General features: G+C 49.1%; 1 protein-coding gene across 20 annotated transcripts in view; it reads right to left on the bottom strand.

Moving 5' to 3' along the window:
* LOC103103990 (neurexin-2) overlaps window positions 1-13,437 on the bottom strand; it is a 125,946-nt gene that overhangs the window by 97,917 nt on the left and 14,592 nt on the right. For all 20 annotated transcript variants that reach the window (XM_056801489.1, XM_056801497.1, XM_056801494.1 and 17 more), the window contains 2 exons: window positions 10,130-10,291; window positions 8,553-8,988 (listed from right to left, as the gene is read on the bottom strand). In XM_056801489.1, coding sequence (XP_056657467.1) covers window positions 8,553-8,988; window positions 10,130-10,291 — 598 coding nt within the window. The remainder of the gene's footprint in view (window positions 1-8,552; window positions 8,989-10,129; window positions 10,292-13,437) is intronic.

Below are 13,437 nucleotides of genomic sequence, written 5' to 3'. Positions count from 1 at the left end.
TCCTTTGCCACCCAAGGAGCAGAACTTGGAAGAATGGGGGGGGATAAAGAAAGAGATTTCAGCCCTCTGAAAGTGAAACTTCCTCCCACTGTGAGGCCGCGCAGCAGTGGAATGGGCCTCTTTGGGTGGTCGTGGGTAGAGCTCTCCCAATAGAGGTCTTCAAGCAAAGTGCTCAAGACCACTTACCCAGAATGCATTTGGAGAATCCTTGTGGAGCTACAAAGTGTCCTCAATGGACTCTCAAATCCCTTTGGCTCCGGGACACTGCCAACCCCACCACTCCGTGAGCACTCAGGCCTCCAGTGGCTTCCACAAGTTCCTTCCTCCGCCCAGTGACATTCACCCTGCTACACCCTCCCAGCCGTATCTCCAGAGGCCGGGCATTGAGCTTTGGCTGCTCAGTGACGGCCCCTGACGTCTCCCTGACCCCAAACTCAGCCATGATTCACCCCCGGCGTCTTCTGGGGATCCCCTCTGCCTCCCATATGCTTCCCCATTTCACTCTCCACCACTTTCTCTGGGATAGTGAATACACTGTTACCAGAAGCAACTACCATTGGGCGCACTAAAGGGCTTCCCTAGAGCTCCACTGACCCTCCCAGTAACTTCCAAGGCAACAGCCCCCTCCCTGACCACCACTCCCCTAGATGGAGTAGCTTTGCCTGTGAGCTCCTTGACAGCAATGACCATTTTGCTTCTTTATTTATCCCCAGGGCTTAGTACAGTGCCTAGGACTTTGGATGGATGGATGATGGATGGACGGACAGACAAACGGATGGATGATGGATGATGGATGGACAGATGGACAAACGGATGGATGATGGATGATGGATGGACAGATGGACAAACGGATGGATGATGGATGATGGATGGACAGATGGACAAACGGATGGATGATGGATGATGGATGGACAGATGGACAAACGGATGGATGATGGATGATGGATGGACAGATGGACAAACGGATGGATGATGGATGATGGATGGACAGATGGACAAACGGATGGATGATGGATGATGGATGGACAGATGGACAAACAGACGGACGGATGAATGGATGGATGGATGGATGGATGGATGGACGGATGGATGAAAGGATGGACAGTTGGACGGATGGACGAGTGGACGAATGGATGGACAGACAAACAGATGGACGAATGGATGGACAGACAGGTGGATGGATGGATGGATGGATGGATGGATGGATGGATGGATGGATGGATAGATGGATGATGAGCACTTGGTATATGTTCAATCAGAAAAACCTGGGGGTCAAGTTCTGCTTGACACATTCTGGCTGTGTGATCTTGGGCAAGTCCTTTAACTTCCAAGTCAGGTTTTCTTAACCTTCTTTGTGTCATGGGCCTCTTTTGCAATCTAGTAAAGCCTGTGAACCCCTTCTCAGAATAATGGTTTTCAATGTATAAAGTACAATTCATAACACTGCAAAGGAAATGAATTATACCAAAAATACGTTATTAAAATATTTTTAAACACAAGTCCCAAGAATTCTTGCTTTTAGTGCTCTGGGCATCTTCCTAAATCTAGAAGCTGAAAGGAAGGCACTGACCTGGATTGGCAGAAGGAGTTTCTTCACCTTCTTTGGGCATGAAAGTGCCCAGTCCCTATCTCTATCCCTATGTGCCAAGCATTGTGCAAAGCAAATGCTTAATAAATTCTTTTCATCCACGCTCCTGGGTCTCTTTCTGCCTCATCTGACAGCTTCTCAAGCTCCTTCTTGGTTCAGCATTTCTCTCTCCCTAAGCATGGTTGCTTTCCTGAACCCCCCTCTCCCTCTTACATTCCATAACTCCCAGGAATCACTCATTCCATGCATTCAGTAATCAGAGCTGGAGTTGCCTGCTGGATCAATCTATCCACCCTTACCTCCCATCACTCCTTACCAACTTCTTTTTTTTTAAACCTTTACCTTCTGTTTTTTTTTTAAACCCTTACCTTCCGTCTTGGAGTCAATACTGTGTATTGGCTCCAAGGCAGAAGAGTGGTAAGGGCTAGGCAATGGGGGTCAAGTGACTTGCCCAGGGTCACACAGCTGGGAAGTGGCTGAAGCCAGATTTGAACCTAGGACCTCCCGTCTCTAGAACTGGTTCTCAATCCACTGAGCTACCCAGCTGCCCCCTACCTTCTGTTTTAAGGCAGAAGAGTGGCAATGGGGGTTGAGTGACTTGCCCAGGATCACACAGCCAGGAAGTGTCTGAGGTCAAATTTGAATCCAGGATCTCCCATCTCCAGGCCTGGCTCTATCCACTGAGCCACCTAGCTTCTCCCTTCTCTAACTTCTATTGGATATCTCCTCCTACACCTGCTGCCAGCACCCAAACTCAGCTGAAACTCCAAGCTGAAGCCATCATCATCTCCTCTCCACCTGCTCTTCTTCCCTTCTTATTTCTTTTTAGGGCAGCACAATCCTACTCATTGCCCAAGCTTGGCACCTGCTCAGCCTTGACTCCCTTTATTTCTCCTCCTCCATATCCAATTTATTGCCAAGTAATGTCAATTTCACCCCCACAGCACCCCCTCCCATCTGTACCCCTTCTCTCCACTCCCACACCCCTATTCCAGTTCAGGCTAGCACCTTTCTCCTGAACTATTTCAGTCACCCCCTAATTGGCCTCCCTCTGTCTTGCCTCTCTTCTCTCCAATCCATCCTCTACACAACTGCCAAAATGGTACTCTTTGAACCCAGGTCTGATGCCCCTCCCTGCTCAAGAGAGTTCAGCAGCTCCCTCTTGCTTCTAAAATAAACCGTAAACTCCTTTGTCTGGCACTTAAAGCCCTTCTTTCACCCTGTCCTTCCGGGCAGAATACACAAGACTGCCTCTTGTCCATAATACACTCCAGACCAACTGGGCTAATTGGCATTCCTTGTATGTGGAGTGTCTTCTGGCTCCTCAATGGAACGCCATCCCTCCTCACCTCTGCCTCTCAGAACCCAGAGCCCACTTCAAGGCTCAATACAAGCCCCTCATGCCTGCTCCTTTCTGCCTCCAAATTATTTCAGATCTCACTTGTATATATTTCTCGGATGCCCACTGTCTCTCCGATGTAAGGAAAGTGTCTTCTGAGAGAGGGAGCCTGCAGGATTCCTTTCATTTTTTTGTATCCCTGGTGCCCAGCAAAGTCCCCACAAAATGCAGGAGTTTAATAAATAATGATTAGGGGCAGTTGGGTGGCTCAGGAGAGCTAGGCCTAGGAGGTCCTGAGTTCAAATTTGATCTCAGACACTTCCCAGCTGTATGACCCTGGTCAAGGCACTTAACTCCTATTGCCTAGTCCTTACCATTTTTCTGCCTTGGAACCAGTACTTAAAATAAATTTAAAATTTTTAAAGAAATAATGTAACATTTAAAAATTAAATTAAAATACATTTTAAATTTTTAAAGGAATAATTTAATATTTTAAAATTAAATTAAAATACATTTTAAATTTCTAAAGAAATAATTTAACATTTTAAAATTAAATTAAAATACATTTTAAATTTTTAAAGGAATAATTTAATATTTTAAAATTAAATTAAAATACATTTTAAAATTTTAAAGAAATAATTTAACATTTTAAAATTAAATTAAAATACATTTTAAATTTTTAAAGAAATAATTTAACATTTTAAAATTAAATTAAAATAAATTTTCATTTCATTTTAAAATAAATAAATAAATAATGATTAATTGATCTTTGCCTTTAAGGGTCCTTCTCTTCCAAAGCCACTCCCCCCAGAAAGACCAATAACCATAAATGAAAGCATTCTCTCTCCTTCAATCTTCCTAGAGAAAATTATTTGGTGTTCTTCTTTGGCTGCCCCACACTAGTCATGGGGACCTACAGCTCTCTAGGTCTCCACTGAGGCTGGGGGAACTCTGAATTTTCCTTTGATCCTCACTGAACAAACATTTACTAAGCACCTGGAGTGTATTGGGGGGGGGGTACAAAAACAAAAGTAGGCTATTTCCTGCCCTCAAGGACAATTGTAAGAGGAATATTTCACACTTCCCCAACCTCCAAGAGAGAGACTAAGAAGAAGATCTGCATCCTAATGTTTTTATCAAGGGAGAACACTTAGTTGATTGAGACAGTTAATCAAATGTGTTAACTAGGTGTGAGCCCTCTTCAGAAATATTCAAAGGCACAAATTAGGTGTCAATAACTTAGTTAATGGGTGGCAGCTTGGTGGCTCGGTGGCTAAAGAACCAGGCCTGAAGGCAGTAGGTTCTGGGTTCAAATCTGGAGCTCAGATACTCCCTAGCTAGGTGACCCTGGGCAAGTCACTTCACCCCCATTGCCTGTCCCTTACCACTCTTCTGCCTTGGAGTCAATGCTTGTATTATTCTAAGACAGAGGTGAGGGTTGGGTTTTTTTAATCAAGCTGGGAAGGAATGAAGGGCGTCTTGTTGTTGGATGATATCGGACGATGTAATGTTTGGGGATCTGCCCAAAGAATTAGACACATCCAAGGAGGAGATTCAACTGAAATATTCCAGCACCTGCCTTGAGAACGAAGCTACAGGAGCACCTGAAGGAACTAGACCCACATGGCCATTTCCCAGCTTCTACCCACCTCCGTCGGCCAAGTCATTGAAGAAACCAAAGAAATAACAAGCAGTGGATCCAGATGGACACTCGAGGAAAGGCTGCCTCCTCTAGATGCCCCGAGCCTTAGAACCCAAGGGAGAACCACACTTGCCCAAGCACTATGGGACAAGGACTCCACAGGGGAGAGGAGGACTTCCAATCACGTCAGGAAGGACCCTCTGGCCACCTGAGCTCTCTAGGCTTGAGGGCGCTGCATGGGCTGATGGGAGAGCACGTCCCTTGTTGGGGGGGGGGGGCACGTGGTTTTTTTAACCATTGTTTTTACCATACTTGTGTCTAAAGGCTAATTAACTCTAGCTGGCAAACTCTTCAATCAATGAGCAACAATTACTGGAGCAAACTCTCAGCCCCGCAGGGTTACCCCAGAACCCATAATTTTGGGGTACCCGACCTGCCGGTGGGGGCAGGAGTCAGGAAGCAGCTCCCGAGGGGTGCCGTAGGAGTATATGCAGCCAATAGACAAGGGAGTTTGGAGAAATGGGACTAAGAGCTAGGAAATCAAAAGAAGCTTTTAGGGAGAAGGTGGCAGGAAACCCGGGATCTCTAGTCCATATTTATTTTACACTATTTACAGCGCCCAGGCAAGATACATAACCTCCCTAAGCCTCAGTTTTCTCATCTATGTAATGGGTATAAAAACAAACATACCACCAACAGATCCCAGGCTTGCTGGGCAAAAAGTACTTTGTGAAGTCCTTGTGCTCCAGCCCTGGGAGTTAGTATTCTTATCAAGGATCAGAGAAGGAAAGAAGAGAGATGGCTAGTCCAGCATCAAAAGCAGAAGCTCCAAGGCTGTGGCCAGTTCTTTTTTTTTAACCTTACTTTCTGACTTAGACTCAACACTGTGTATTGGGTCCAAGACAGAAGAGCCGTAAGGGCCAGGCAATGGGGGTTCAGTGACTTGCCCAGCTAGGGAGTGTCTGAGGTCACATTTGAACCCAAGACGTCCCATCTCTAGGTCTGCTTCTTCGATCCACTGACCCAGAAGGAAGTTAATGTGAAGGGAGCGATCACAGTTAGCCATCACAGTAGCATCGGGCTCACAAAGGACATTACTAAGAGCATCTTTACTGACCCTCACAACAACCCTGTGGGGCAGGTGATGCCATTATTATCCCCATTTTTCAGATTAGTAAACCAAGGTTGGGAGAGTATAAGTGATTTGTCCAAGATCACACAACTAGTGTCTAAGACTGGATTTGAACTCAGGTCTTCCTAACACCAGGTCCAGTGCTCCATTCCCCTGTCACACCTCACTGCTTCCAACTAAGAACAGTGATAGTTCTAGCTCCCATATCCCAGGGCATCTGTGAAGCATCCCCCCCCTTAAATCCTGTAAGAGAGGTAGTGTGGGACAATGGAAAGAGCATGGAATTTTCACATATGAGGGCCTGAATTCAAATCCTGGGTCTTCTACTTACTACCTATATGATTTCAGACAAAATAATTTCACTGTGCTTCAGTTTCCTTCTCCGTAAAGACTCAATGGCCTCTAAGGTGCCTTCCACTTCTGATCTAGGATCTTATGTATGACCCTACACTAGTCATTTCCCCTCTATCAGACTCAGTTTTCCCCTTTGTGAAATGGAAGAGTAGGATTCAATGGCCTCTGAGGTTCTTTCCACTTCTGATCTAGGATCCAACATGTGACCCTGGACAAGTCACTTCCCCTACTTGGACCTTAGTTTCCCCCTTTGTAATTTGGGGGAGTGGATTTTAAAGTCAATGACCTCTGAGGTTCTCTCTAGCCCTAGATCTAGGATCTTATGGTGCTAATTACCCCTCTCCCATTTGATAGATTAGAAAACTGAGGCTCATCAAAACAAAATTATATTCCTGCAGGCACAGAGCTGGAACCTGGGTCATCCTGAAAGGCAGAATCCTAGTGATGATATCGATGAGCAACTTTGGTTAAAATCCTACCTCAGATCCTTACTAACCTCATGACCCACTTCACCACTGTCTACCTCAGTTTCCTCATCTGTAGGATTGAGCTAAACATTCTTTTTGTACCAACCTCAGAATGTTGTAAAGATCAAATGAGATGGTTTACAAAGCATTTTGCACATCTCAATGTACTATAGAAGTTCCATGAGAGCAAAGGCTCTTTTATCTCTCTTCACATCCCCAGTGCCCAGAACACAGTAGGCACTTAATTAATGCATGTTGCACGAATAGCAAATATTATATTCACTGCGCCTACTTTATATCCCCTAACTGAAGGGAGATCGGGGAATGGCAGGGAAGGAGGTGGGACAGAGAGCGAGGCAGGACTCCCCAAGGGCTTCCAACCCAATTGCACATCATCCTGATGGTCTCACTTGTTCCCCAAACTTGAAGCTCCATCTCCAGCCTCCATGCTTTGGCACAGGCTGTCCGTGATGCTAGAAGTGCCTCTCCTCTCTCCTCCCTCTTAGATGCTCTAGCTTCACTCAAGGCTAGAGACTTAAGGCATCTACAGGGCACCCCCTTCATTGGTCCCCTTGAGCTTACTTGGCATTTACACATCTATGAACACAGAACATCATCCTGATAGAACAAAAAGTTCTAGAAGGTTTGCTTATTTCAGAAAAAGCATAGTCAGAGGATCTGGGTTTGAATCTCTGCTTTGCCACTTATCAGCATGACTCTCGGTAGTCATGTACATTCCCTGGACCAGTTTCCTCATCTGTAAAATGAAGGGGCTTCATTAGAAGACTTCTGTAATAATTAAAAATGATAATATTTCTTTCTACCCTGATATATATTTTATAAAGTTTATTAGGAAGGGTAGACAATCATTCCTAAGTAACCTGACCGCGTGGTGCCTAGCCTGCAAGTCCCTTCCTCATTCCCCCTCACCTCCCTGCTCTCTCTCTTCTCCTCATGGTCCTCTCATCGGTCTCCCCCTTTGTGTAATTATCCTAAAATTCAAGGTTTAAAATTTTTTGGAGAAATTTCAGGAAAAGAAACTTGCCAACACCCAAAATCAAGAAGGTGGATCCTTTTGGAGAAGGTGCTGTAAAGATGCCTGAAGAAGCCACACACTGCATCAAAAGATTCAGAATGAACTTCGGGATGTAATGAACTGAATTGAACATACTTATTCTGAATGTAAACTCGTATGTCAAAGGGGCCTGCCCCCAATTGGCATTTTGTCAATACGTCTATCAATCAGTTTTTGTATTTTACTCCCATCTCTAACTATTGTAACTCTCTCTTGGAAAAAATGCAATATTGTATGTATTTTTAGCTAGAAGGTATTTAGAGTTATAAGATATTTATATTTAAATGATCCATTGGGGAGACAGGTCTCCCAAAGGATCATGGGGGGGAGTGTGTGTCAAGGAAGCTCATCCCCTCCCCTTCCTGAGTAACTTTACCTGTCTATCAAACATTCCTGACATACGACAGTTGCACCAGGGTTGCATCGGTGTACATTCAGTACGTCAATAAAAGTTAAGGTTTGGGGCAGAATCGGGGGAGACTGATGAGAAGAACAAGGGGAGAACCACGAGGAGAAGAGAGAGAGCAGGCAGGTGAGTGGAAAAGGAGGAAGATACATGCAGGCTAGGTACCACGTGGCCAGGTTACTTAGGAATGATTGTCTACCCTTCCTAATACACTTTATAAAATATATATCTGGGTAGAAATTTTTAATTATTACACCTATAAGATCCCCTTTAAGTCTAAATATCACCCCATGAACCCCATCATTTGGCACAGTTCCCTGTATACATCAGGTGCCTAATAAATGCTTATTCCATTCTATTGCTTGATTGGATCGGATTGGAAGCTCCCGAGGAAGAGGAAGGTCAGGAAATTCAAAGGGACGGGAAGAGAGGTGAGGGCTTGATGTTTTCAAAGGGAAAAACAAGAAGGTGATAAATAGCTGGAGAGAAGGGAAGAAGGGAGGGAATGAAAGATGGCAGTGGGGTTCTTCCTCCCAAGGGCCCCCTGACCTTTGCGCCCGTCCCTCTGGAAGTCCACGTGGCACCACTCCCCATCGTTGACTTTCCGGTTGGATGCCCGCAGCTTGATGCCCCCAGAGCCCATGTCCAGGAGGAGGTAAAGGTAGCCGTCCAACAGCTCCATGGCGAAGTAGTCGGCCCGGGCAGCCCCGTGGCCTCCTTGGCCCCCACCTGCCCAGCGGCCCTGGCTGAAGAGCAGCAGCCCGTTGGGCTCGGTGGTGCGGAAGTCCAGGGACACGGAGCCCGTGCGTTTGGCGCTCCAGCGGGGCAGGGCCACAAAGGCCTCGGGGCTCTCGAAGGTCACCGGGTCCAGGGCGGCCACATCCTCGCAGCGGAAAGACAGATCGCCCTGAAGCTTCATCTTGGGGTCCCCTTCACGGGCCAGCCTGGACAGCTCCAGCTTAAAGTCATTGTTCTTATAGACCACCTGCAGGAGGCACTGCAGAGTCAGAGACAAGGGCCCAGGCGGACCCTACCCTTCCCTCTCTCCCCCAACCAGAAACTACCACTGGCTTCTGGGCCCCCCTGCACAAGTCACTCACCCTGTTTGCCTCAGTTTCCTCTTCTGTAAAATGAGGTGGAGAAGGAAACGGCAAACCCTCCCAGTATCTTTGCCCAGAAAACCCCAAAGGGGGGCAAGAAGAGTTGGACATGACTGACCAACCTGAACCAATAACTGGGGATAAATCACTTTCCTTTTCTTGGCCTGTTTGCCCATCTGCCAAATGAGGTCATAGGATTGGAGTAGATCGCAGGGTTCAGAACAATTAGGGATCTTAACTAGGGACCCTAACTGGGGCAGATAGGTGGTTTGGTGGATAGAGCCAGGCCTAGAGAGGGGAGGTCCTGGGTTCAAATCTGGCCTCAGACACTTCCTAGCTGGGTGACCCTGGCCAAGTCACTTCCCCCCCAACTGGCTAGCCCTTCGTGCTCTTCTGCCCTGGAGCCCCTTAGATATGATCAGAAGGAAAAAAAAATTGTTTTTAATCAGCTAATCAGGTCCTTTTGGTCTGTTCTCTGGGAATTTACTTTCTGAAGATTTGGATGACTGTATTTTAACAGGATCCGTTTCCTCTGTAATCCTGCATGTTTGCTTTTGTGCATTTAAAACCTCATTCTGTAAAGGGATCCATCGCCAGGCGTTACCTTGACAGCCCGAGGAGTTGCCAGAGAAGGGGGAGGAAGCCCTCCGGACGCGGCTCCTACAGAGGAAGGAACCTCGGAGGTCTCTTCCAGCTTAAATCTAGCCTAGTTAAGGCGGCTGAGCTTAATTCGTGGGTGAGCATCCCGAGGCCTGGGGCCAGCGGGGTCCCTGAGCCTTGAGCTGGGGGGATCCCGGCAAACTGGAAACTCAGGCCAGGAATCCTCGTACCGTCCCAGCTGCCCCACCTTGGTCACAGTGGGTGGCAGGGGGTCCTGGGAGTCTGAAGACCCTAGCATGGGTCTCCATGCTCCACTAGGGGAGCATCGGGGCTGGGGGGGGGGGGGGCAGGAGGCAACATTTCTCACTGATTGACTGACTGACTGACTGATCCCAGGAGATTCTGGCCCTTCCCGGCCCCACTCACATCCTTTAGGCAGCCCATAAAGTTGTTGCTGACCGGGGAACCCGGCAAGTCTGCCGTGTTGGGGCTGCCCCCGATGTAGAAGAAGTCGTCGGAACCCAACATGGTGTAATCCTCCTGGGTGTAGCCCGTGGTGGTCAGGATCCCGTCCACTGAGATGGTCACCTGTCCAGCCCGGGCCGGGATGGAGGGAGGGGAGAGACAAGGAGACAATAGGGCATCAGCCTCCTGGGGGGAGGCCGGGGCTGGGCCGGGGAGAGGGGCCAGTGGGGGTGCTGGGGGAGGGGGCCCCATTTTTATGTCTGCTTGTCTCAGAGGGGGAACAGTGGGGAGGGACAGGGAAGGAGAGAAGATGGGGAGGGAGAAAGGAGGAGGCACAAGATTTGATGGTCTCAGGTTGGGGTTGATAGTCCTGGGCAGCGGTCGTTGTGTGGGGGTGACGGGGACAGTGAACAAGGACCAGAAAGGCACACGGCAACTCTCCGAGGAGAAGGCTAAACTGAGCCCCAGGGATCCCCCTAATTCGGGAAAGGACCACACAAGCCAGAGAAGCAAAGGGAGAGAAGAACCTTCAGGCTGGCACCCTCAGGAGAGCCGAGACAGAGGGACCCCAAGTGACTCCTGCCCCTTTTCGGGGGGGGTCTTCTCTGAGCTCTTCCTCATCCTCAGGGCTTCTCTCAGAGACAATGGAGGCAGGTGGGGTACTGCCCTTCTTCAAACCTTTGGGAACCTCCAAAACCCCAGTTCCCCTTCTCAGGCTGCGGGGCACCTTGCCCAGGCTTGACCTGGCATGGAGATGGGAGTCAGGGTGCAGGTCACAAGACAACAGAACCTGGGCATCCTGACTCTCCAAATCACAGAGTTAAAAGCAAGGGCGACCTTAGGGACCATTTAACTCCAGTTCCTCATTCATAAGAGGAAACCTAGGCCAGACAGGGGAAAGGACTTGTCCAAGGTCACACAGGACCTGGCAGAGCTGGAATCAGATCCTCGCCCTCATACTCCACTGCTCCTTTCTTCTTTCTGATTGTCTCTTCTTGCCTGACCCCTGCAGCACAAACAGCTCCCTCTTTCCCTCTTTTCCTCCTTCTCTGTGGGGCCAGAGTTCCCACAAATCCTGACTCCAAGAGACAGCTTCTCAGCTTCCCCCTTGAATGACGGAGTGGAAGGATTTGGATTTAGAGCGAAGGGCCCACATTCGAATATGAGTCCTGTAAACTCTGAGCTCTGGGCCCACGTTAGCCTCAGGATCCCCTCTAAAATGAGGGGGATATTCTACAGGACTCGGCGGGCTCCTTCCAGCTTGAAAGTGTATGATTCCCTCACTTCATCTCCATGGGGGAACCCCTGAGCCCAGGCCTCCAATGACAGGCCACGGCTTGGGTGATCCCCCATTTAGATTCTGATGTGACATGAGAATAATAGATCCGGCTTGGAGGCAGGTACATCTGGGTCATACACATACTACCTAGGCAAGTCCCTTCTCTTCTCTGGGTCTCACTGTCCCAATCTATAAAATGGGGGCAAGGGCTGCCTGGATGACCTCTAGGGTCCCTTCCAGTTCTAGACCTAAGACCCCCTGTCAGGGGACAAGCCTTGGGTGAGGACTGAGCTAGCTGAGCTCTGAGAGTCCCTAGACACAGACCTCAGAGGTCTATAACAATCTCAGAGACCCAGGGGTGCTCCACCAATCAGGTAGACAAATAGCCAGGATTCAAGATGGCGGGCACATGTTTGGGGCAACAGCAAGGTGGCTCCAAGAGAGAATGACCAGGGAAGCCCTAGACAAGCTCAAGGCAGACTGGCCAGCTGAAGCCTGGTTCTGGGGCTCCAGGGGTCTGTGTTGGGGGTCCTGTCCTCAGCTCCATAATGGCAGGGGTGGTGTCTGGCCTAAATACTGTGGTCCCAGCGTCTCCATAGTCTCGTTGCATCGGACTCATGGGTAGAAAGCAGGGGCAGGGTGCCTGGACTTGGGGGAAGAAAATGTTTAGGGAAGAGGCTCTGTGGCATAATGGATAGAGAGAGGGCCTCAGACTAACGGTCTGAGTTCGAGGCCCACTTTGGACATATCCCAGCTATGTGACCCTGAGACAGTCATGTTACCTCTCAATATTGCAGACTCCTCTCTAGAAGATTCCAATATGCATTGGTGGAGGGAATTTCCTCATTGGGAGTTTTCTATATGAATTATATCATAGATCTAGGCTAAAATAACAATTTGAGGAGGTCAAGGAACCACCTGGGCCAGAGAATTTTGGGGCACGGATCCCCGAGTTCCATATTCTGTCCTGCCTGTGTTTGGACAGACCAAATCTCTTTTATCCACTCATCACCCTACCCATATATGCACAAACAGTTCCTGCCTCAGTTTCCCCTCTGAAACAGCCCGGGATGGAGGAAGAGTCAGGGTGGCATTATAGCCATGTTCTACAGGACCCCTCCCCTCCAGTCCATACGAACATGCCAGCAGCCGTCTTCCATCCGCCTGGCCTCTTGGGCCCCACTGTCCGTAGAGGTCGAGGAGATGCGGGCTGAGGGCAAGCATTTTGGAAAGGAGAGCAGAGCAGGGCCCTTATTCCTGCTCTCCGGGCCTTCGTCCCCCTCCCTCGAGCCTCAGGCAGAGAATGCTCTGGGAGCCGCAGTGCTGGGGGACAGGAAGCACGGAGGGGGGCTGCCACCTGGGAACCATCAAACCTTGTGCTGAAGGACGGATGCCTGGATTGAGAGGCACGGAGGGGAAGGGGTGCAGCTGCCATGGGAAGGAGGCTGAGCTGACAGTTCCAGAGGGATTTGGGGGGGTTTGGTGTCTGTATCGTTGGTTGGTTTTGGGGGGTTTTGGTTCTTGTTGGTTTTTTAATTGGGGAGGAGGAGGTGGTGGAGTGTTTGTTTCGTCTTCCCCCCTAGGAGTTGGGGGGGGTGGAGAAGGGGAAGGAGAGGGGCCATTAGTGTGAGTCACGACCACATGCACATGAGGTTAGAATAGGCAAGGAGGGGACGGACCAGGGCTGGATGGGGATCATGGAGGTTGGGCTGAGGGCAGAAGTAGAAGGAAGGTCAGTGGGCACAGAAATGAGGAAGAATCAGGGAGGGCAAAGGCTGGGCTGAAGAGTGGGTGGGGTAAGGGGAGAGGCTCGAAAGTTTTGTAGAAGTAGGTTGGGGGAAAGGGAAGAAGAGGGTGAAGAAGAAAGGGGCAATGGTGGCGCCTGAGGCGGTCCCTTCCTTGGCTCAGCCTGACCCAGCCTGGCCCCTCCGCCTTCCGTCTCTCCCCAGGATGCTCCTGACAGACAGTCTGCCTCCTCCTCCCCTCTCCC

The sequence above is a fragment of the Monodelphis domestica genome, chromosome 6 (genome assembly GCF_027887165.1).
Source record: "Monodelphis domestica isolate mMonDom1 chromosome 6, mMonDom1.pri, whole genome shotgun sequence".
Classification (NCBI taxonomy): domain Eukaryota; kingdom Metazoa; phylum Chordata; class Mammalia; order Didelphimorphia; family Didelphidae; genus Monodelphis; species Monodelphis domestica.
This window is presented reverse-complemented; position numbering and strand designations above follow the sequence as displayed.